The sequence below is a fragment of the Dryobates pubescens genome, chromosome 33 (genome assembly GCF_014839835.1).
Source record: "Dryobates pubescens isolate bDryPub1 chromosome 33, bDryPub1.pri, whole genome shotgun sequence".
In the NCBI taxonomy this organism is placed as follows: Eukaryota; Metazoa; Chordata; class Aves; order Piciformes; family Picidae; genus Dryobates; species Dryobates pubescens.
The window spans coordinates 9,634,565-9,656,704 of NC_071644.1; the positions used below are offsets into that span (position 1 = coordinate 9,634,565).

Here is a 22,140-nt window from a genome sequence, read left to right on the forward strand (position 1 = left end):
CAGGAGTTTGCTAGCTGGTGTGGAGCGTGCTGCGCCCTTGTCTTAGGGTGCGGTGGAAGGTCAGGAGGTGCCCTGCTGCTCACCACCACGGGAGCCAAATTCCTCTGCTTTGCTGCCGCCTGCACAAGCCCCATCTCCCCAGGAATGGCCTCTGGGTCGGTGTCTGCTCCATGTCCCTCAGACAGGTGGAGGCAGGGGTTGGTGGGACATAAGCCACCTGCAGAAAGGTGTGACCTTGGGCTGTGATCTGCTATTGAGCTGCGGCTGGGTGATGGATAGGAAGTGCTGGGGGATTCAATAGGCAGTGGGTAGCACCAGTCGCTGCTTTTGCTGAAACCCCAGGCAGCCAGCATTGAGATCAGATACTGAACAGAGGTCTGGGTAGCTGGAGGAGGCTGTTTCCAATATGACTTTTATTGTAATCATTTAACCCATGGTGTGCCAGCCCCACTGGATTCCTAACCATAGCTCTGCTTTTGTGGCACATCTGATGGGAGGGCTGCCATGGTGCCCAGCTTTGCCATCTGCAGGACTTTGATCACCAAGTGCCTCCCTGTGAGGAGGGGGGCTGCACACCATCAGCCTCCTAGCAGGGAAGGTGGGAAACCTGGTAGGAGCTCCTGCCAAGGTGGAGCTGCCACCTCTCATCCTCTTCCTCTCCACCACAGCCCCTGTCCCCATGCTGCCTGTACTGCATGCCTCAATGATGGCAGTGCCAGCTCCCAGACCTGGGACTGGACTGGGGATGGAGGCCTTTGCAGGGCTCTGCGTGTGTTGAAGAGGTATGGTCTGTGCCATGGGGCTGTGGTAAAGAAGGGTCAGAGTGGGAGGCTGAAGTGGCATCTGTCAGGCATCACATTCAAGTTCAAGAATTTGGAGCTAGATCCGCTGGTTTCTGCATTCGGCAGCGTCGGCAGAGCCACTGCTGGCAGCAAGCAAGTTCAAACCTGCAGTCCTTGCAGTGACTTCAGAACTCCACTGAGGGAGAACAGGCTTTGAAAAGCAGCCCATTAAAGCTTTAAATAGTTCATTAAATATTGAACATTTCAGAAATTGCTTTCTAACAAGTCCTGAAGTAAACAGAGCAATATTTGGTAACAAAGCTACCAGAAGCAGCAAGGTCCTGTGACAGGGAGCTTGGCCTGGACCTTGCCGCTGCCAGGACATCTGCTGCCATCGGCTGAGCTCCCTGGGCTCAGACACCCTTACCTGGGTGCTGGGGACATCCAGGGCATCAGGAGGGCTTGAAACATGTCAGAGAAAGAGCCAAACCCCAGAATTCTTGCAGCAGGCTGAACACTGGCACAGCAGCCAATGCCCCGGCGCTGCAGAGGTTTGCTGTGCCGGATGCAGCCCAGAAGCGAGGGGCTGGGTTCCTGGGGATTTTGCAGCCCTGTGGAATTGTTCAGATGGGTCTCAGTGTCTGCTCTCAGTCCCTAGGAGCTTCTTGCCCAAACTAGCAAACTCTAAGCAATTGCTGAAGTTCTATTGGCATTGATACCAGGCAGACCTTGTGCCAGCAGCACCGATCAGCCCAGCACCGAGGGCCGAGCACAGTCTTTGCACTTGTCCGAGTCAAAGTTGCTGTTTCTGAGCGGAGGACGATCCAGCCTTGTCTGAGGTCTGTTCCACTGAGGTCAGGAGCGAGAGAACATGTTTAGCGGTGTTTTACCTGAGAATTTGCTGCACTAACGGGAACCTTTGGATGCTTCCCCATATTGTGACACACTGCTCCCTTTTCAAATCAAAGTAAGACCTGGGGTATAGCCTGCCTACACCCTGGGCGACCCTTGGCTGCCAGGTTCAGCCACGCTTACAGCTCCCTCTGCTGAGAAGCCGAACCGGGGCTGATCGGTACAGAGAAATGCTGAGGTTGGCTCTGGCGTCCCTGTCAGCCTGGTGTCACCTTGTGTCACTCCGCCCTGGCAGAGGTGTCACAAACCTGCCTCTCCACCCGCCTGGCCAAGCCCCCAGCCTTGCCTCCCAACTCCAGCCCTTCTCACTGCCAGGGGAGGGAAAGCATGATTGTTGGCACTGGGTTCGCCGTGCGTGGTGCTGGCGTGGAGTCAGGGGGGTTGTAGCAGCCCTCTGGCTCCTCCAGCTGAATGTTGATTAATTGAGCAGGCAGGAGCCGCTGCTGCCTCCCAGCTCCCGCGGCTGACAAGGGTGAGCCTAATCTGATGTTTAAATGGATTTGGAACGTGGCCGTGGCTTTAGCGCCCCTGTCCTGAAGGAAGGACCATCTGCTGCCAGATAACCCAATCGCAGAGGGCACTTCCTTCAGGTCTGAGGAGGGAGGTGACACACGGAACGTGAGGATATCCCCCGGTGCTTGCTGCTTTGGTGGCCCAGAGGCAGAGCCTGGAGGTTTGCAGCTGCTTTCCTGGCTGTGCTCTGCCCCACCAGAGTGCCACAGAATTTGGTGGGTACTTGGTACAGACAGATGGGAAATGGCTCCTACCTGTGAGGCTAAGGTATCACTACAAAGAGCTAACAAACTTCTCTGATCAGGAGCTGTCTGAAGTGCAGAGAAATCAATTTCAAGAAGATTGGATCATATCTTCTGGGATAAGAGAAAGTTGGTGGAAGGAGGGGATGGGATGGTATCTGTACATCAGATAATGGCAGTGTCTGTGAGAGGGCTGGAGGATGCAGTCAACAGCCTGTTCTTTTGCTGGTGCATTTGCTTGATTCAAGAGCTGCTCATGAGAGTTTCACATCCCCTGTTCTGAGCATTTCATGTTCTTCTGTTTTTCCTTTTTCTCTTTGTAAACCACGTTGTGGGTTCACTTGCCTGTCAGTTTCCATTATTTGGGGCATTTTTTCTTGCTGTTGCCAGGAGTGTGCTCAGTTGAAAGGCTTTCGTTTAGGGTTCTCAGTGCAGAGCTGAGCTGTTTGGGTTGGCACAGGGAGCACCTACCCTTCCCAGCAGGGTTATTCCTCTCCGCTGAAGAAAAAAGGAGGATCTGACAGACCGGCTGGCAGGGAGCGAGGGAGGGGAGCCCGGCTGCCCCGTGGGAGGAGGGAATGTCACTGGTGCCCAGCACCCGGGGTTTGTCCTTCAGCAAGGGCACTGCGCGGGAGTGGGCACCCGCGGCACGCAGCGCGGAGCCTGGGCCGGCCCTGCAGCGCGGGGCGGGGGCAGCGCCCTCCCGCGGGCGCCCGAGCGTCCTGCCCGGGGTGGCTGCGGGGCTGGAAGCCTCGCACCGTGGAGCTGCTCCAGTGTGTTTTAATAATTTAGAGCCACAGGTCTTGCGTGGCTTGTTCTCTAAAGATTGATTTAGCTTCTTATTAAGGGAATTGGGGATTCAGTGTGAAAATCTGAACAAAATCTGGGCGGTTTTTCTTTCCTTTCCTTTTTTTTTAAATATCCACTGGTGTAACTCACTGGGGAGAGGAATTTCAAAGCCTGTCCAACCCTATCTTGAATTTTTGATTCTCTTTCCTGGTTCCATTCCCAAGGTGTTCTTATTAAGGAAGCACACCTCAGCATTATTGTATTATTTTTAAATAAGCCACAATCACTTTAAGGAGCTCAGGATAAAAAATCCACTAATACTTTGATTCTCCCCCCCGCCCCCCCCCCGGTTTTCTGAAGTTTGATAATGCGAGATGTGGGCTGCATATGAATGTTGGGGTAGGCAGCTGTAATTGCACAGCCCTCCCCGGCTGCCCGGGGAAGGGCTTTTCTCTTTAATTACTCGTCGATTTCAGGAGGTGGGGATGGAGTGGAGCTGGCAGGGTCTGGCTCCGCGGGGGCAGTGTGGGGGCTGCTCGAAGGAGCTGAGAGCCACGGGCTCTGGGGGCAGGTGTGGATTTCATGTCGGGGGAGCTACGTGGAGCGCTGCTCCCAGCTGCTTTGTTCCACCACAGCAGGACTTGAGAACCAAGCCTATGCTTGGGGTGCCCACAGCTGTGATTTGGCAGGAGAAGCACACAGCTCCCCGAAAGGCGAGAGCAGCGCTGTGCCACGGACATCCCTCTCATACCACCACCGTGGGGACTGGAGCCACCCCCACAGGCCAGTGTCTGCACCCCATAGCCTGTGTTGCTCGGGGCTTCACCACGCACAGGTCCTGATGGAGCTTCCTGGTGGTCACAGCCCAGCCTCTGCCCTCAGGCAGAGCTCAGAACAGTGCTGAAGTGCCGCTTTCTCCAGGGATGGTCCAGAAATGCCACTCCTCTTCTCCTGGAGATTTTGTGAACTTGAGAGAGAATCGGGGGAAAACGTTCTCCCCTGTCCAGGCCATTAATTCAGCCTGCCCAGGACAGAATTAACCTTGGCAAGCCTGCTAGAGGAGAGAGTCATTCTAACCTTAAAAATCTGCTGATTAAAGCTGGTTTCAGGAATTCGATTTCACTTAATGCGCTGGCTGGGCGCCCAGCCTGGCATTAGCGCAGCCACAGACGCACAGGGCCGCGCTTTTACCTCCCCAGTGGGGAAATAAAAGAGGCAAAGCCATCCTCTGAACCTCTTTTGCCTGCTTTGGGCACGTCTTTGTGTGAAGCGCTCCTCTAGCCGCAGGTGCTGGGTGTGCCCTGGGTGCCCATCCCCGGGGAGGTGACCCTGCTCACCTCAGCAGCGGCAGCGCTCGGTGCCAAGCTGTTGGCCACTGGCCAGGGGCATCCGGCTGTGGGGCAGGGGGGTTCATCGCTGCCCTGGGCCAGCTGCCTCTCTGCACTGTCTCCCTGCAGGCCTCCCCCCCTTCCCCGTGCCATCACCCCTCGTGGGCTGGGTCATCCAGCAGAGCTTAGCTCATTAACTTTGAAAATCCTCCAAAGCACGAAGCTCAGATTTCTAAGGTTTCTATTTATACCATAAACATTGTTTTAATGCCTTTTTATCCCCAAATTAATGTTGTTTTTATTGCTGCCATCACTCATTTTGACTTTCCTCCAGAAGCTGGGTTTCCAAGGCCTGTTGCTTCACCACAGTGCCTCTCTCCACAGCCTGCTCCCTCAGTGCCAGCACATAGTCCCTGCTGTCCCTTTGAGGCCGGGGGGGCTTGCTGACACGTGGGTCTCCCTCATCCAGCTGCCCAAGTTAGAGCATCCAGCCCCAAACATCAATCCAGGTCCAACTTCCCAAGTTGTGCCACATGGGGACAGGAAAAAGAAAAACCAACCCCCCACCCCCCCCATTCTGGATGCTCTGCAGATTCTCTGAACCCTTAGGATTTCCAAACCATTTGCTGCGATGCTGAGAGCGGTTCCACAGGGTCAGGAGGGGTTCCTGTAATTCATTGTTGACACCTCTGGAGCTGTAGTAGAGCTCTGCAGGCAGACAGCATTCCTCCTACCTGCCCACTGCAGCGAGGGCTCAGCACTGCTGCCTGTCCTCAGGCTTTGGTTTCAGCAACGCAGATTTCAGTCAGCTTCACAGCAAATCAGGGCTGTGAAGTGGAGGTGTGCTGATATGCATTGATATGCATGGCAGACATTGATGTGCATTGATACACTCTGGTAGGCACTGCCTGAGGCGCTATGGATGCCCCTCGCTGTTGCAGAGCCTCCTCCAGTGGTGTGTTCCCGGCCCCAGTGGGAAGCTGGTCAGAGGGAGATGCTGCTCCTGCCAAGCTGCTTTCTGAAGCAGAGGGACCTGCTCTGAGTCAGCAGAACCCAGCGTTAAGGAGGCTGTGCTGCAGCCCCCGGCGCCGTGCAGCCAGGACTCCCTGTTGGGGATTGCTAAACTCCGGCGCCTGCCCCTCCCCTGGCCTGGCTTCAACCTGAGGCTTTTCTGTGGGTTCTTTTCTGCAGGTTTCCCCCCTCTGTTTCCCCTCCCCCCTCCTTCTGCCTGTGGAACATACCCTTGACGCTTAGCATTATTCATCCCTGTCATTTGTGTTCCAAAAATAGCTCGGTGGCAGCAGCCAGGAGCCCTTAAACCTTTCTGATTTCAGGCAGACCTGCCAAACAGGGTGCTGGGGAGGGGTCGCCCTCGACAGCTGCCCCGGGGCACCATGTCTCTGACCACAGCGCTGCCCTTGCCACGTCACAGCCCCACTTGCCGTGCGGGAGTGAGCGAGCATGCTGCTGGCAGCAGGGCTTCCCTGTTTGTGAGCTGTCCCCCAGGCAGGAGGGTGGTAAATGAACATCATCCTGCGCAGGGGGTGGTACAGTCAGAGCTGTGTCCTGGCGTGGGCTGGTGCCATAATGGTATCAGCAGGACACCAAGCACAGGCCACCTTCACTAACACCAGGAAAGCCTTGATGCCATGTGTCAACCTTCACATCACCATTGATGGTGTGGCATCCAGAGCTGCAGAAACTGGTGCTGGTGGCAGCTGGGATGATGGTTTAGCAATGGGGTTTTCCAATACCTGTCCATCTAGGTCCCACTTGGGGGGTTCAAAGTCCTGCTGAAGCCTGGCTGGAGCCAGGGCCATCCCATCCTGCTGCCACTGCAGATGGGACGGTGCTTGGTGCTGACTCACACCCTGAGCCAGCAAGGAGCCCGGGCAGGGTGCAGACAGGTCTGGGAGCCAGGGCGGAAGGGGTTGAGCACAGGAGTCACCATAATCACTGGAGTAAAACAAGAAAGGAGATTCCCCTTGGAAATCCGCAGTCGGCTTTGTGTTCCCCTCCGCAGTGGCAGACTCTGTGTGCCCAGACACAGCCCACGATCTTCCAAGGGAGATGTCTGGGGAAGGCTGAGAGCAGGCTGCTGAGCTGCCGCAATCTCACGTTTAAGGCAAACTAATCACCTTTGGTATGGGAGAATGTGGCACTGCACTCAGCCATCCCTGCTGCCTGAGTTGAACACCAGCAGAGGCAGGCAGTGGTATTGCTTTTTTAATAATAAACAAATCTTTTGGACAGGATCTTTTACATTAAACCCAGTTTTGTGCACTGGGTTTGTGCTGGGCTCAGCTCCCAGCTGGCAGCAGTGGTGAAAAGTTTTCACATACTGAAAATCTACTCTTTCCCCCCAGAAAGAAGTCCTTTGCCTTACTGAGTTCAGTTAATCAGAGTAGCAGAGTTCATTTAAAGTTAACAAAAAAGCAGTTGTGTCTTGATCTGACAGCAATGTTTTCATCTTATAATCCTAAGTTTTCAGCCTCCAGCCCCGGTGACAGTCTGTGGGAAAGCAGGGGTCTGTGTTTGCTACGAAAGACAAAGGTGGAAGGGCAGCTGAGCAAAGCCATCCCTGTGGTGTGTGGGGATGCAGAGCCCCATGGAGCCCCCAGCTTCCCCAGCCAAGCTGTGGGTGGCTGCAGTGCCCTGGCTGTGGGGGCTCTTGGAGCAATTCCATAACCTGTGCAATGGTTGAAGGAATGAGTTTGGGGTGGCACAGCCTGGCGTGGCGTCACCGAGCCTGGAGCGATGTCCCTCGCGCGCTGGCGAAGCTGCTGGGCGCTGGCTGCCGTCACTAACCCCACTCTGCTTTCTCTTTTTGTGTCCCCAGTGCCTGTACGGCTGCTATGTCCACTCCTCCATCATCCCCACGTTTCACAGAAGGTGCTACTGGCTTCTGCAGGTAGGACAATGAGTTCCTCTCTCTCGGGGTCGTGTTTGCTGCTGGGAGGTCGCCGACGCCATGGTGCAGCGTCTGGGGGCATTTGGGCTTCGGAAGGGGGCAGGGAGTTTCTTAGCTGCCTCTCTCCAGGGGTATGTCAGATTGTCTCTAGCAGAGAGCTGAGGCCAGCTCAAACCTCTGAATGGTGGGTTTAAGATTTTCAGTTGTGTTTTCCAGTTCTGTAGAGGCAGGCACAGGAGCTCAGGAAGCCAGTTGCTTGGCACTGATGGCACGGGAGAGAAATCAGCCCTGTGGCAGTGCTTGAATTTGGGCTGGATCCTGTGGGCAGCTTTGCAGTGATCTGCTTTCCTCTGGCACTTTGTTCAGTCTCGAGGGGTGTTTTGGGGTCACTCAAAGATTTTTCATCCAGTTATTGTGGCACAGTTAGGCCCCTGGAGGAGTCCAGGGGAGATTTCCTCCTATTTGTGTGAGGTTTGAGTAGTGCCTTGATACCCCAGGGCCCCTGCTGCCTGGCCCTGCCTTTGTGCAGCTCTTTATGTTACTGAATGGTTGCTGCTGCTCACAAAGTGGAAGCCGTTTGCTTTGTTTTGTTTTGTGTTGTTAGAAAACAGCATTTGACACATATTGTAATAATGTTTTTGTTTGAAAGATTAAACCCTGGCAGTCCTGAAAACAAACAGATCTGAGGAACATTTGCTTCAGGAAGCAAATGGAAAGTATGCTTTTGCACTTGTGCTTCCATATTGTCCCTGAGAAGGCAGAGGGCACCGTGGTGGGTGCAGCAGCAGGGCACTTGGTTCCTCTGCTCCTGCCTTCTCAGGACCAGGACCGTGGGCTGAGGCTTTCTGGAAGCACCCAGGAACTCGGGGAGGTACCAGTGCTGCACAGGCTTGAAAGGTACCACAGCTCCTCAGCTGCAGCAGCCCTCAGCCCTGGCCAAGAGGTTTCCAGAGTCCCTGCAGGACAGCTCAGCTCGTGAAGTGTTTTCACATAAACTGAAAATGCTAGGGAAGGGCCTGTCCTGGAGAAATCCAGGGCAGACAGCAGAGTCTTTACTGTTAGATCCCCAGAGGAGCAGATGATGCCAAATCAAACTGCAGGGCTCCAGCCTCAAATTGAGTTGTGACCTTTAGGGAAGCTGCTCCCAAACCACAAATCTTTCACAGTGCCTTCGAGGGAGGATTTTCTAGCTCTGCCCTTCTGTCTGTCAGGAAGCATCCCAGGATTTCAGTGCTTTTTCCAGGCTGAGCGATGCTCATGTGGCTCCCTGGCCATGGGCAGTCCCCAGACCCTGCTCTGTCATGGGCTGCCCAGCCTGTGCTTGTCCCCCTGAGGTCCTTCCCCTGTGGCTCACCCTTTCTCTCTGCTTGCTGCCTTTCTGTTTCTGTTCATTTTTATCCTGTCTCACCAGAGCTGCTGCTGGGTTTGGCTGTGCTGGCAGCTGGTTTGCATGGGGTGAGTTGTGTTGCAGCACCCTACGGGCTGTTACTGCACCCTGAGGCCTGGTTCAGAGTTGGGGGGTATTGGTGTTCAGGCATCTGCTGTGCTCTGGTGAGTGCTGTGGATTGAGAAGAGTGGATGGGAGGTGTGCTCCTCACAGGCCTATTTATATAAAAGGTGGTGCAGGACACCTCTCTGGGGATGTGGTTTGCTGGTGTTCAGGAACAAGGACACCTTGTGCCTTAGCTGTGGGGGGAAGGGGTTCTGTGATTCATGACAGCATCTCCTAGGCATAAATGGGCATCCTTCAGTCATGTGTTCAAGGTTATGCAGCCAGAGAGAAAAGAGCTTGCTGAGAGCAGCAGAAGCTTTCCTAACACAATGCCTCTCTTCAGTGCCGTGGTGAATTCAGGGGGACTGAGACCAGAAAGTGGGAAGTGGAAACTAGTCAGCTCAGGCTGTCAGTGGGCAAGGTGCAGCTTTCTGAGTCTCTGCCATGAGAGGTGACCCTGCTGTAGCCCTGCCATATGAGCCTGAGGTCTCCTGCTCTCTGTTCTGAAGGGGTTTTACATTTTCCAGACATTTCAAGCTTTCTTGGTAATGGATTTTAAGTGCTGCCTTACCTTTAACGTGTTTCTTGATGCCAAGCAAGCATTGCAATGTCTCTGCAGGAGATGGTCCAGCCCTGGGACAGCCTCCTGGAGCTGAGTGAGGAGACAGTGAGGTGTCTCCTGCACTGGGTGATCCCTGCACTGGGTTCTCCTACTTCTCTATCAGTTTTCTGATTCTAGACCTATAGTATCAAGCCCTGAGCAACAGGCAGGGGAAAGGCCAGGGCTGAGGATGCAGTGACCTCTCCAAGGGGTGCTGAGGCTACTCCAGTAGCACTTCTTCAGTACCCACTGTCTTCCTGAAAGCAGCAGTGCCCTCACCATTTGCAGTCAGGCAGAGGCAGCCCAGCACTGCTGAAGCCTTTTTGGGGGCAGGAGGGGTGGCAGGTCCCTGGTGCCTGCAGCAGCATCAGTGCAGACACTGCTGTGGCTTTTCCGGCTCAGCTGCCAGCAGGACGTCTGTGAACCCCCTGTGCAGACCTTCCAAGTGGCACCAGGCTCCCTGTCAATGGCAAGAGAAGCAGGAAGAAAGCCCTGTTTGTACTCCTAATGAGTGATGCAGGCAAAGTGTGAATTCTCAGATAGAGGCAATTTCCCAACACTGGCACAGCTGAGCAGCAAAACGCTGCCTTCCCTTCTGTGGCTTGGTAATTGGCACCCCAGGAGTTCAGAATTCATCTGGCTGCCAGGCTCCCAAGGCTGGCTGCTGTTTGCAAAGGTTTTGGAGATGAGCTTCTACTTTGCCCATGCACAGCAATGCCTCTCCTGCTCTTCCCCCTTGTGCGCTGCAGCTGGAGGCTCTCAGGACCTTTGGTGCTGTTTCCTTCATGCCCCCTTGTCGAGGCTGCATCTCGGTGCTCGCTGTAGGAAATCCCACAGCACCCTAAGGTGTTGTGAGGGGCTGCTTGTTGTTCTGTGTGGTCAGAGGCTTTGGCTGTCTGAGGGTTAACTTCTGCTGCAAATGCAGAGCCTGTCAGAGGTAGAGCCCCAGCTGAGAGGGTGTCCATTGGACAAAGAGACTCCTGCTTTCCTGAAACGTGGCCACAATCAAGGTTGAAAGACAGATTCCTGCCTTTGCCATGCTCAGAACACCGCAGGGCCTGCTGTGTGCTGGCTGCTGTGACACTGCTGTGGCCTCCTCTGACCCAAGCTCTGGCTTGTCCTTTGGTGGTGGTGTGATGGGAAGGAGCTGACGTGGACCCCTGGTGATTTTTCTCAGGCAGACTCATCCACCTCAGTGCCTCTTCAGCACAGCCATCTCTTTGGAAAGGATTATTCCTGCAGGACCAGACAAGGACCTCCCACCACAGAAGAGACTTTTTAAGCAAGCTTGTGTTAATTGCTTTGGGCTCCTATTTTTAGTGCACAGTGTGCATGTGGAGTGGTGCTGTGAGGAGGCAGCAAGCGTGGTGGGATCACAGGGCACTGCCAGCACAGCAGAGTTTCTTCTGCATCCATTTAGCTCTGGCACGCAACAGAAGTGCTTCCAGTGCCCACTCTGCTCACAGCCATGGGATACAGAGCCAGGCCCCCTGAGACACCTCTCTGTGCATTCCCTGACAAGAACGCAGCAGGGGATGCCCTTTCCAGGCTTCCTGCATATTCTTTTGACATGGTCTGCAGACTGCTTCCTCTCCTTTCATCTTTTCAGAATGCTCCTTTTGTGCCTCTGCTGCCTTCCCATTACAGAGCAGCCATGTCCTAAGCCTTCCCATCCCAGAGCTCTGGTAGCAGTGGCCTGAACAGTTCAGCAGATTTGAAGGAGCCTCTGGCTCTGTACACACAAAAATCAAGTTCCATTTAGCATAAGTGCCCCAAAACTTCATTTTAACTCTCATCAGGGACAGCTTTAACCACAGCAGTCTGTTGTGCTGTGCTTTAGCAACAAGAGAAAGAAGCCAAAGCCACCATGCTGCAGGCTGTCCTGCTGGAAGACCTCTGTCCCTTGCCTTCAGCATCAGAAACCTGAGAGGAGCTGTTTCTGTCTGAGAGGAGCCAGCTGCTCTTCGTCATCTCCCTCCCCATGGCTCCTGCATCTCCCTGGGGCATGCAGGGCCACTGTCACTGCCAGCTCTGGTGATGGGCACTGAGGGTCACTCGTGGTGACAGCCGCTTGCTGCCTCTGGAAGGTCTCCTCGAGCTCTGGCTCCCTCTGAGCTCTGCTGGCTGGCAGTGAAGCACATGCAGTGCTCGGGCAGCACGGCTGCTCCCTGCTCTGCAGCTCTGCTTGGCCTAGATGCTTGCCTGAAGCTTGGCTTTGCAGTTTCTGGCAGGCACAGCAGCCCCATGGCAGCAAATTTAGGCCTGGGAAAGGATGAGTGCAGCCGTGCTGAGCCCTGCCAGGGCTGCTGAGACTGCCAGGGAGCAGCCCCAGTGGTCCTGCAGTGCTTGGCTGGGAGATCCTGTTCAGTAATGTCCTGGTTCTTGCTCCTCATCCCCTGACTAGCTTCCAGAGCAGCCACATCCTTTGGTGTGAGCCAGCCTTGTAGCCTCTTCTGACACAGACTCAGGCCCCATCTAGACAAGATGCAGGCTGTTTTTGATTGATTTTTGCTCCTTCAAGGTTTTCCTGCTCACTAATGTTAGCATCTCATGGAGTCTTTACCTTCACTAAAATTAAGTTCCATCTGGCACAGCTCCTCACAAGCTGTCTTCCTCCTGACCACCTCCTTCCCAAGAGTGAAGCCATCCTGTGCTCAGGCTCCAAACTCTCCCTCCTGAGGGTCATGTCCCATTGGCTGGCAGGGAAGGGCCAAATGTTGTAGGGAGCAGAAGCCCCAGGAGCCAGCAGCACATCTGGTTCATGACCATCCTTACTCCAGACCTCAGAAGCTGCTTTCATAGAATACATAGAATACATAGAATAAACCAGGTTGGAAGAGACCTTCAAGATCATCGCGTCCAACCCATCAACCAATCCAACACCGCCCAAGCAACTAACCCACAGCACCAAGCACCCTGTCAAGTCTTCTCCTAAAAACCTCCAGCGATGGCGACTCCACCACCTCCCCAGGCAGCCCATTCCAATGTGCAATCACTCTTTCTGTATAGAACTTTTTTCTAACATCCAGCCTGTATCTCCCCTGGCGCAGCCTGAGACTGTGTCCTCTTGTTCTGGTACTCCTGAGCAATGATTTTGGTGCCAAAACTCTGTAGCAGATAAAGTGGAGCTCAGGGCTCAGGCCAGGCTGCAGCTTTCTCAGACTTGGAGCAAAGCTGTGTTTGGCATCTGCAGGATGGACAAAGAGGAGCTATGTAGAGGGGCAGCAGCAACCCTCTGCCGATGCTCCTGCCCAGGGGAGGCACAGGAGTTACAAGGGAAGGTTCTCTCAGGGCTGCTTCATCTTCTGGGATGGTCCTGTACATCTTTTATCAACATACTTGCTGCCTTTTCTTGAGGAAGTGGACAGCAAAGCAGGGCATGTGGCTGGCAGGTTGTATCCCAGCAGAGACCCCAGAGGTTACCAGCCCAGCCTCTCGCTGTGCAGCCAGCTCTGCTCCAGGTGGGCTTGTGGCTCTCTGGGCTTTGCTCTCCTCCACTGCACAGAGCCTCAGGTCTGCTGCCTGCCTGTGTGAGGAGCCTGGCACTGGCCCCAGCCAGCTCAGAGGCAGGCAGAGTGCTTTAGCTGGTGCTTAAATAATCTGTGGTCATTTATAGGAGAGGCACCTTCCCCCAGGTGCTGGGGGACGTGCCTGGTTTGCTAATCCCCAGCTCCTCCCCAGGGGCCATGTGAGAGTATCCACAGCCTGGCGACCCCCCAGCAGTGGAGAGCAGGCTTTGTGTCTGGGCTCACAGCAGAAGTGATGCCGTGGGCAGCATCCCTGTGGCATTGTGGTGGCTGCAGCCTGGCCATGTGCCAGCAGCACAGCTCAGGAGGGGGCAGCAACCGCCCCAGCCAGGGCCAGCAGTGGCTTATTGTGCCCAGTCCAGGCACGGGTGTGGCACTGGCCCTGTGTGAGCACCTCCCTGCTGCCCACTCCCAGCAGCTGGCACAGAAGCCACCTGCCCTAGAAATGCTTTTCCCCCGTGGCTGTGAGGGGAAATGGCATCAGGGCTGGGCTGGGGACCCTGCCAAAGACCCCACTGTTACTGGGGACAGTGACACCTGGAAGAGACACAGCTGGACCCTATGCCCACAAGTTGCCCCGGGAAGACCCCAGGAAGCAGGTCTGTGCCTCTTTCCCATTCTGCTCCAGTTTGGACCAGTGATGCCATCACTGAGATGCCCTTGCAGCAGGGATGGCCATGATGTGGCAGCACAACTCAGCTGGAAATTAAATCAAACCACGGGCTCCAAGACACTGATTAATATGCTCTGTACAGCAAGGATTAGGCTTTTGGTGACACTTAATTGAATTCTAATGCTATTTTGAAATATATAATGCACAGAATTTACTTCACCTCAGGTGTGAGTTAATGGCTTATTAAATTATGCACCTTGCAGCAGCAAAGCTGTTTGCTGGTGTAGGACACTGAGGCTCGCAGTAGCAATGCAGCAATTGTGCTGATCTCATCCACATCCTCTGTGGTCAGTGATGAGGTCTGCAGGTGTCTGTGAGTGTATTACACCCTCGGCTGCTGCCTCCCTGGGGAGGTGTAGCAGGGCCTTGGGATGGAGATTTTGTTGTGGAGCAAACTGCAATTTGAGTTTGGAGCTCTGGAGCTTGCCTTGGCGTGCACAGGACTGGCAGCTCTGGGCTGGCACTGAGTGGCTTTATCAGTTTAGTCGCTGTGAAATGGGATGACCTCTTCCCAGGAAATTAGGTTTCCCAGATTTCCCAATAATGTAACCAGCACAGAACAAGTCTGTTGGGTTGAATATGTCTTCATATTGTCCCCCCCGTGCAAGCAAATGTTGCAAAGGATTGTAGGTTGTTATTTTCACCAGGGGATGCTTAAGGATGGGGCTGGGTGGCAGGAGGACAGCCCAGGTGACAGAGCCCTGCCTGCACCCAGCACAGGCACTGAGGTATCGTCTGCCCGCGGTCCCGGGGGCCCTGCAGGTAGAACGAGATGTTTGGCTGGCACCAGCAGTGCTGATTTGTTAGCGCCAATGGCTGCTGAGCACTGAGCCCCGATGGTGCCACCTGTAACAGGAGAGTTACCTGAGCGTGCAGCAGCTGTGGCTTTGCCGGGGAACGAATCGGGAGATCAGCTCAGCCTGCACGACCTGGGTCTGCGTTTGGGCTTCGGGAGCTGGTTGCTGGGGAGGACTCTGACCCAGAGCAGGCTGCTGGCAGCGTGGGTCCACCGCCTGCCAGCAGGAGATGTGCAAGAATATTGCATCACGGACTAAACCTGAGGCATGAATTGCACCAGCTACAAGTGCAAGCAGCTCCCCCCCGCAGCAGGGTGCAGGAGGCGCTCCGTGCAGCTGCAGCGGCCAGAGGCACGAGTCCGCTGTCATTCGGCAGATCCGGGGCACCGTTCCCGGCTTTCCCGCTGCGCGGCCCCGGCTCCCGGTGCTGTCCCGGCTGGATGTCTACACATCTTGGGCAGCTGTCCTGGGTGCTTTGTGCTGGCGAAGGGAGAGGAGCCTGCGGGATTGTCACTGTTCTCCATCCCTGTTCCCTCTCTGGCATCCAGGGCTCTGTAACCACAGCCTTTCTTTGTGAGTGCAGAGCCCACATCTAAAGCCCACACCTGAGCCTCCTTCTGTAGGGAATTTGCTGGGTTTAAGATACAGCTCTAGTGTCTTTGGGGCTTTCAGAAGGCAAGGAGGACCTTCACCAGCCAAGCATCCCCATGTGCTCCACCTCCATGGTGAAGCCTGGAAGCGTGGTCTTGGTGGACATGCGAAAGTCTCTCTTTACAGTGTCTATGTAGATATTTAATGCTTTGGAGAACCATTGTGTTTCTGAAACACATCAGTCAAACTTGGCTCCTCTTAGGCTTTGGCATTGCACCCATCTGTCCTGCTAGGATTTGCTCTAGGTGCACAGTGTGGAACTAGGTAGGAGAAGGAATCCACATGTAGAACAATCCCATCTTCAGTGTGCAGCTGAGAGCATGGAGCCGCAGCATCGGCTTTGCTGCAGATGGGTTGAGTGAGGTGCAAAGATCAGTCCTGAACTCTTCCTGCAGTGCTTGGCACTTGCACAAGCAGCTCAAGCTTCAAATGCTGTTGTTCTTTCAGTTTTATTGAACATTAAATCCATCACAAAAAATATGCAGAAAGAAAAATGAATGCAACATCTTTCAAGGTCAGTGGTTTGGGGGAGGGATGTAGCTGCTCAGGGCTTCTGCAACACAGCAGTGCAGCGAGCCACAGCTCAGGCATCGCCTCTGAACCACACAGCAGAGTTTCTCTGCTCGTGTGAAAACACAGCAGACATGACCTGCAACCTGCTGCCTATAAGCACTCTGACAAACAGCAGTTAGGACAAGCACAGGGCACCATCTCCCCTCTGCCATTTATTGACCTTTTCCTCAGTGGAATTTTCTTTTCAGGAGCCCAGGTGACAATACCTAGGGAGGAGGCGCTGTGTGAGCTGCCAGGACAGTGCAGCGGCCCAGGCCCTCTTGACTCCTGGAAGGGCTCTGTCTTACACCCCTTTGGTATTTACATTGTGCTGACAGATCTGGAAAGCTCTGAGAAAAGAAGGATTTTTCTGAGTTCACCTTGCACTCGTTGTCAGGGGAAGAAGTTCCAACTGTCAGCTGCTGGGAGACATTATCTGACGTAGCTTTTCTGTCTGTGATGTCATTTCAGACCCTAGAGTCTTTCCAAGCACAGTGAGCCCTAATTCTGCTTGTACAGCGAGGCTGTGGTTCCCCAAGGAGCTCAGCCCTCACTGCAGGTTCAGCAACTCAGGCAGTTGGCGTCGCTTTTGGAGGGGTACCTGAGTTTGGGGAGAGCCACATCGCCAGGTTTGGGTTGTGAGAGTGCTTTGCTGGTCCCACGAGTTGCTGTGATGAGCTGAGGACATCAGTTGCTTTGCAACATCAGCTTCACAGTCTGGTACAGGAAGCAGAACTGGGCACTGTCTGCAGCCATGGCAAGGGGACCATGGTCTGTCCCCTTGCTGTGACCTTCAGGCAGAGCATCCCTCTGCCAAGGCTCCCTACTGCCTCTGCTGCTTCAGGGGCTACCAGCTCCTGTTGCTGGGGAAAGGAATGAGGGGCTGTGGAGTGGGCTTGATTAAAAAGTGCTTTTGCTTTTCTCTTGAAGGATATTTGCAGTGAAAACTGCACATGAAATTTATGCTCCTCTCATATGATTCTGACTGGGTTTAGTGCACAGATTCTCAGTAGAAAATGTATTCAATAAAAATTTGATGTGGAACTATAGCTCAGCAGAATCTTTTTTAAGAAATCCAGCTCTGGGATATTTATTTTGTATCCAGTTCCAGTTTTAGTGCCTATTCCTCCTGCAGATGCCCTCGTTAGCCTGCTAACAGTTTATGAAGAGCTCGGCCCCTCTCGGCCCCTCTTGCCTGGGCCCCGGTGCTGCCAGGGCTGCAGTGCCTGCCCGTGAAGCTTTCAGTGAGAGTGCAGCTGTGAGCAGTGCTTCTGCAGCTGCTGCTGCTGGCTTCTCCTGCAAGCAAATCCATGCTTTTTGTAGTGGGGAGACCAGAGGGCTCAGGGCTCACTTGGGGCAGGAAGGCCAAGCCCCAAGGTGCAGCATTACCAGGCTGGTGGGCAGTGATGGGGCCAACAAGACTCCAGTGCCCCTGAGTCACAGCTAGTCTGCTGGGAAAGACTTTCAGCAGAAGTGCGATAAATGACTTTATTTATGGCTTTGGTGCTGAGCAGGCAAAAGGAGGCTGTGTAGGGGAAGCAGGAAAGGAATCTGGAATGGCCACAAGGAACATTTCTGGGTACACTCTACAGCTGTGACCCCCTGGAGCATTTGTTGCTGTGGAATTTCCATCTTTCAGTGTGGTAATTCCAGTGTCTGGGGTGAACAGCTCCCATGTGCAGGGGAGAAGGGATTTTTTTCAGGCTTTGAAGCAAGCCACAGTGATGAATGAAGTCGTTGCTCACCTCCATGCCTGACTGTTGTGCCAAAAGTGTCTCCTTTGTTTCCCAAAGCTGCAAGGGAGTGTGGCTTCTTCAGATGGCTGCTGGTCCAGCTCCCCCCTGCTCTGTGCCAGTAGAGGCATCCCAGGGCAGTGGAGACCAAAGAGACACAAAGTGACTCCGAACAGAAATCCCAAGGCTGAAAGCTCTGCTTAGCATTTCAGGGGCACCACAGGGGTTTCTAGCAGGCATCTGGTCCGGTGTGCTGCAGGAAACCAGACCCTGAGCAGTGAGACAGCTGCTGGCCCTGGGGATCACCTCCTCGGTACATTCTAACCTGAGCTGCAGGCTCAAGGCTCTGTGAGAGCTTTTTCCTAATGTTTAGTGATAAACTTCTGTGTCCTGAGAGTAAACAATCTGCTTGCTTTGCCACTTTTTTCAATTTAAACAGGACTACACTGGAGCCCTCTTGCACAAACATTTATTAGGTCCAGCAAAACTGGAGGCTTTGGATTGTGCTTCTCCATTTATTGTATTTTTTTCTCTACTTCTAGTGCCCTCATCTCAGATTTTCACTCGAAAAATACTGCCCAGAGGCATGGGAAGTGGCACAGGGCTCTGTGAAGCATGGCCCCATCACAGGACATGCCATGTTTTTATTTGGTGACAGTCCAGGATTCAGTGTGTGGCCTAAATGTTGTGGCATCTGATTTGATTTTTGAATTGTGGGATGGCCTCGGTGCCGTAGCTCTCAGGCAGCAGCCCCATTTGTCCTCCTGCTTTCCCCTTCCTCTAGATGACTGTCTGTAGGTTTCAAAATGGAACAGGATCCCTCCGTGGTTTATAAATTAGGCCCATATTACAGCAGCACCCAACAGTGCTGCTATATTTTAGATGGTGTCAGGGTTTCTATTATAAACCTCATTTTTCAGAGGTTTATAGCTCAGCCATAAAAATTCCCTGCATGCTGGGACTCAGAATGTAGCAGCTGCACCTCAGCCATGCAGAGGATGCTTGCATGCCTGTTTTACAAGCTAAACAAAGCTTGCTGTGTGTGTTTCTACAGGGAGGACTGTACAGGGATGCTGTCCACTTATCCCAACTCTTGACTTCAAAGTTAGTGACTTGCAAGTTGGGAAGTGCCTGGTTTTTTTAGCAGCCTGAGCAGCTCTAATCCTTCCTGGTTGCCAGCCTGCTCTGTGTGCTGCTACAGGATGCTGTTTAGGGCTGTAATTAAAGGCTGTACCCAGAAAGCCAGCACCAGGCTGCTGCCCCAGCATTGCAATCCACAAGGAGGAGGTGGTGAGGATGTGCCCAGAATCCAGCCCCACTCCCCTCCCTCTGGAGCAGCCAGCATGAAGGTTCCTGAGTGTGCAGGAGCATCACTGATTTGGGGTGCTGGGTGCCTGCCCTGTGCTGCTGCATCTGTCTGTTCATGCTGGGGTTTTCTGGAGCTGGTGATGAGACAGGATGAAGGTTTTTCAGGGGCAAAAGCTAAAGGACCTGCTAAAGGCTTTTCCTTACTTGGGGTGATTAATTGGTAGCAGTTAACCAGAAGGGCTGTTCTTACTCAATAAGGGGTGGCTCCCAAACACCAGGCTTGCAGGACCACTGCAGCTCTCAGATGTGCTTGTGGCTGGCGGGGGCAGCAGGTCCAGTGCTGAGTTTGGTTCTCTGGGTCATTTATTTACTGCAGGCTACACTCCAGGCCCATTCCCAGCCAGCACTGCAGCAGGGATGTTGGGGTGGGAGGTCTGCCACATGGAGCCAGTTTGGGGAGTTTCTTGAGGTCAGTATAAAGTACCAAGAGTGGCAATATTAGAGGCAAAACACTTTGTAATTTTAGGTCTGTTGTGGCTTGCTCCTGCAGCTTACAACTCGACTTAGCTCATGTACACACAGCTGTGCCTGACGTGGAGATCCCTTCCGATGAGCACGAGGAAGCTGGGGGTCACCATGAGGTTAGAGCATCACTGCTCAAGAAAGGCATCTCAGCAAGAGGAGTTAATTAAGTTGTGTTATAATTACTTGTGGGGTTGGAACCAGATTTTTATTTTCTCTTTGATAAAAAGTAGGGTTTACAAAATTAGACAAAAGCTGCCCAGAAGGAGCCGTTCTGTTCCTGCCTCTGACCTCAGGGATGCTTATTTACGAGCTCTACGGCAGGAAGATTGAAGTGCTTCATTAGCAAGCACCATTGCACGATGTCTGGAGAAGATCCTAATGGAGTAAAATAGGAGGGAAACATCTGTTGCTTTCTGTCTTGGTTTTAGTGCTCAATCTGGAGCTAATTCTGGCCTTTCATGACCTTTTTATGTGTTTCTTCATCCTAAATCTGAGACACATTGTGTTCATTAGCTGGGGATGTGAGTTGCAACCTTTGAACTAAAATGCTTCAGAGTTCAGCTCTACCCTCCAGGAGAGATTTGTTCCCTTCTTATTTCCCTTCATCCCTGAGACCTTACAGACAACATTAGAGTGGAATTGGAGGTGAAGGAGGCTGAGAGTCAGTCAAATCCTGAGCTGGGCAAAGAGCTGTGTGTAAGCACAAGTGCAGCCTCAGCTACGATGCAGAGTTCTGGTCTTTCTCCTCTTTCTGTATAATGTTTTTATTGTGAGAACTAGCTGCAGGTTGTGATGGAAAAGTAAAGCCTTGGCTTGCACAAATTCATGGTATGTTTAGGAAAAAATATTCCTCACAGCTTCAGGTCTGACTGCCCAGGTTTGGTGCAGAGGGCTGTGGCATGCAGAAATTCTTTTCCTCCATCACCTTCCTAAACTTTTCCACTGCCCAACGCAGCACAGACAGGCCCAGAGCCACTCAGTGCCCTGAGGAGCTCAACACAAGGTGCTTCTGCTGCTGGGCTCCGCCATGAGGAGCATCTGGGGCTGTTGGGCACCTTCCCTGCCACATGGGCCGGTGCCGGAGCTCTGAGCTGCTCAGCACTGAGGCACAGTCACAGAGCAGTTTTTGTTCAGGGCTCTGATTAACAACCACAAATGTCAAATGTGTCCACAGCTAATTATTCATTAGATGTGTAATTAGTGTGAGACGATCATGACATTTCACTGTTACTGATTTTCATTCTCTAAGAGGAGTTAAATCAGCCTGCACTCAGACAGCAGCAATCTGAGGGCTGCACCGGGGAGGCCTGGTGCTGGGCAGGATGCTGCCACCAGCCCTCACTGGGGTCCAGCTGGGCAGCATCCTCCTGCAGCGGCTTGGGGAGAGGCCATGGACCTCCCAGCAGACAAGGAGGAGCAGGTTTGCAGCCAGCTTGCAAAGGGAAGACAAAATCACAGTGGAAGGGCTGGGATGTCGTCTGGGTTTGTTCTGAAGGGAGTGGGAAGAGCTGGCTCCTGTCACCCAGTCAGTCACCTCTGGGTCATTCAGGGAGGACCTGGGCACCCAGTAGGCAAGGGGAGAGTGCATGGGGCCCAGCTGCTATTAAGCAAGGACTGCTGGCAAGAAAATCTTCTGTCCCTCATAGGTGGACTCCACTTCTCACTCTGGAGTCCATGTCCTCCATGCTCTCCTACAGATGCTCATCAGACCTGTCCTGCAGGACCTATTGAGTCTTCCCAGCAAGCACTGCTGATGAGGAGGGCAAACTGGGTTACACATGACTGTGGCCACAAAAGCATAGTGATGAAGGGACAGGTGCCCAAAAAGGAGCATTCATGGAGATGTCCTTAGCAGGCAGAAACGAAATTGCTGCAAAACTAGGTAAAGGTTTGGGAACATGAGAATTAAGAAATACAACCCCCCTTAGAGCAAACCACAGGGTTTCTTCGTGGGCTTGGCAAATTGTGCTGCTAAAGAGTGGAGGGTCTGTGGAATGTATTAAAAGCTCTGTCTCTCCAAATGGTAATTCCTCAGGCCACAGGGGAATTCCTGGCCTGTATGCTTTGCTGATGCAAGGAGTGACCCAGACAAGAGTAGTAGTGGTGTTGCAGGTGCAGTTCAGTGCTTGAGCTACAGACAAGGAACAGTTTTCTGCACCTGTGGATTTCTAAGGTGCTTTCTTCTGAGAGAGTTGATGTTGATGGGTTTTCAGAGGTCAGTTTTCAACTTCAGCTGTATCTGCTCTAAACAGAGAGTTGCAGGGTGTGGGTGGGGCTGAGCCCCTCCAGTACCAAACCTAGCTGCCTGCCTTAAGGCAGTGACGGAGCCCAGAAGAGCAAAGCAAACATACTGGGCTCTGTTCATTAGGAGAGTGGCAGGTTTCTGGCTTTGTTTTCTTTTAATCCACCAAGAACAGATGCAGGTTGACAAGTGGCATCAGCCAAGGGACACAGCTTTATAAGGTTGTGTTGAAGCATGGCTTGGAAATAGCCAGCTGAAATCTAATTTGTAGCCAAGTGGAATAAATTGGAACTGATAGTTATTCAATTAATAGCATGGGCAGCAAGGTGAGGTCTTCCCTCAAAATAGCAGAATAAGGTTTCTTGACAGGGAGGATTTGGAACACAGGGCACGGCACCAGGTTTTCAATCAAATCCAGCCATTAATCATCTAAGTAGCAGGAGGGAGATGTGATTATTATAGAGAGGCTCAGCAAAATGGTTTGAGTGAGCACTTCCCAAAAGTGTGATGGAATCCCAACCTAAGCCAGCGGACGTGCCCGGAGCCTGCCTGGAGCTGGGGA

The 22,140-nt window shown here is 53.2% G+C and overlaps 1 protein-coding gene across 5 annotated transcripts in view; it reads left to right on the top strand.

The window, feature by feature from the left end:
• CAMTA1 (calmodulin binding transcription activator 1) overlaps window positions 1–22,140 on the top strand; it is a 221,235-nt gene that overhangs the window by 104,788 nt on the left and 94,307 nt on the right. For all 5 annotated transcript variants that reach the window (XM_054175744.1, XM_054175740.1, XM_054175741.1 and 2 more), the window contains exon 6: window positions 7,406–7,477. In XM_054175744.1, coding sequence (XP_054031719.1) covers window positions 7,406–7,477 — 72 coding nt within the window. The remainder of the gene's footprint in view (window positions 1–7,405; window positions 7,478–22,140) is intronic.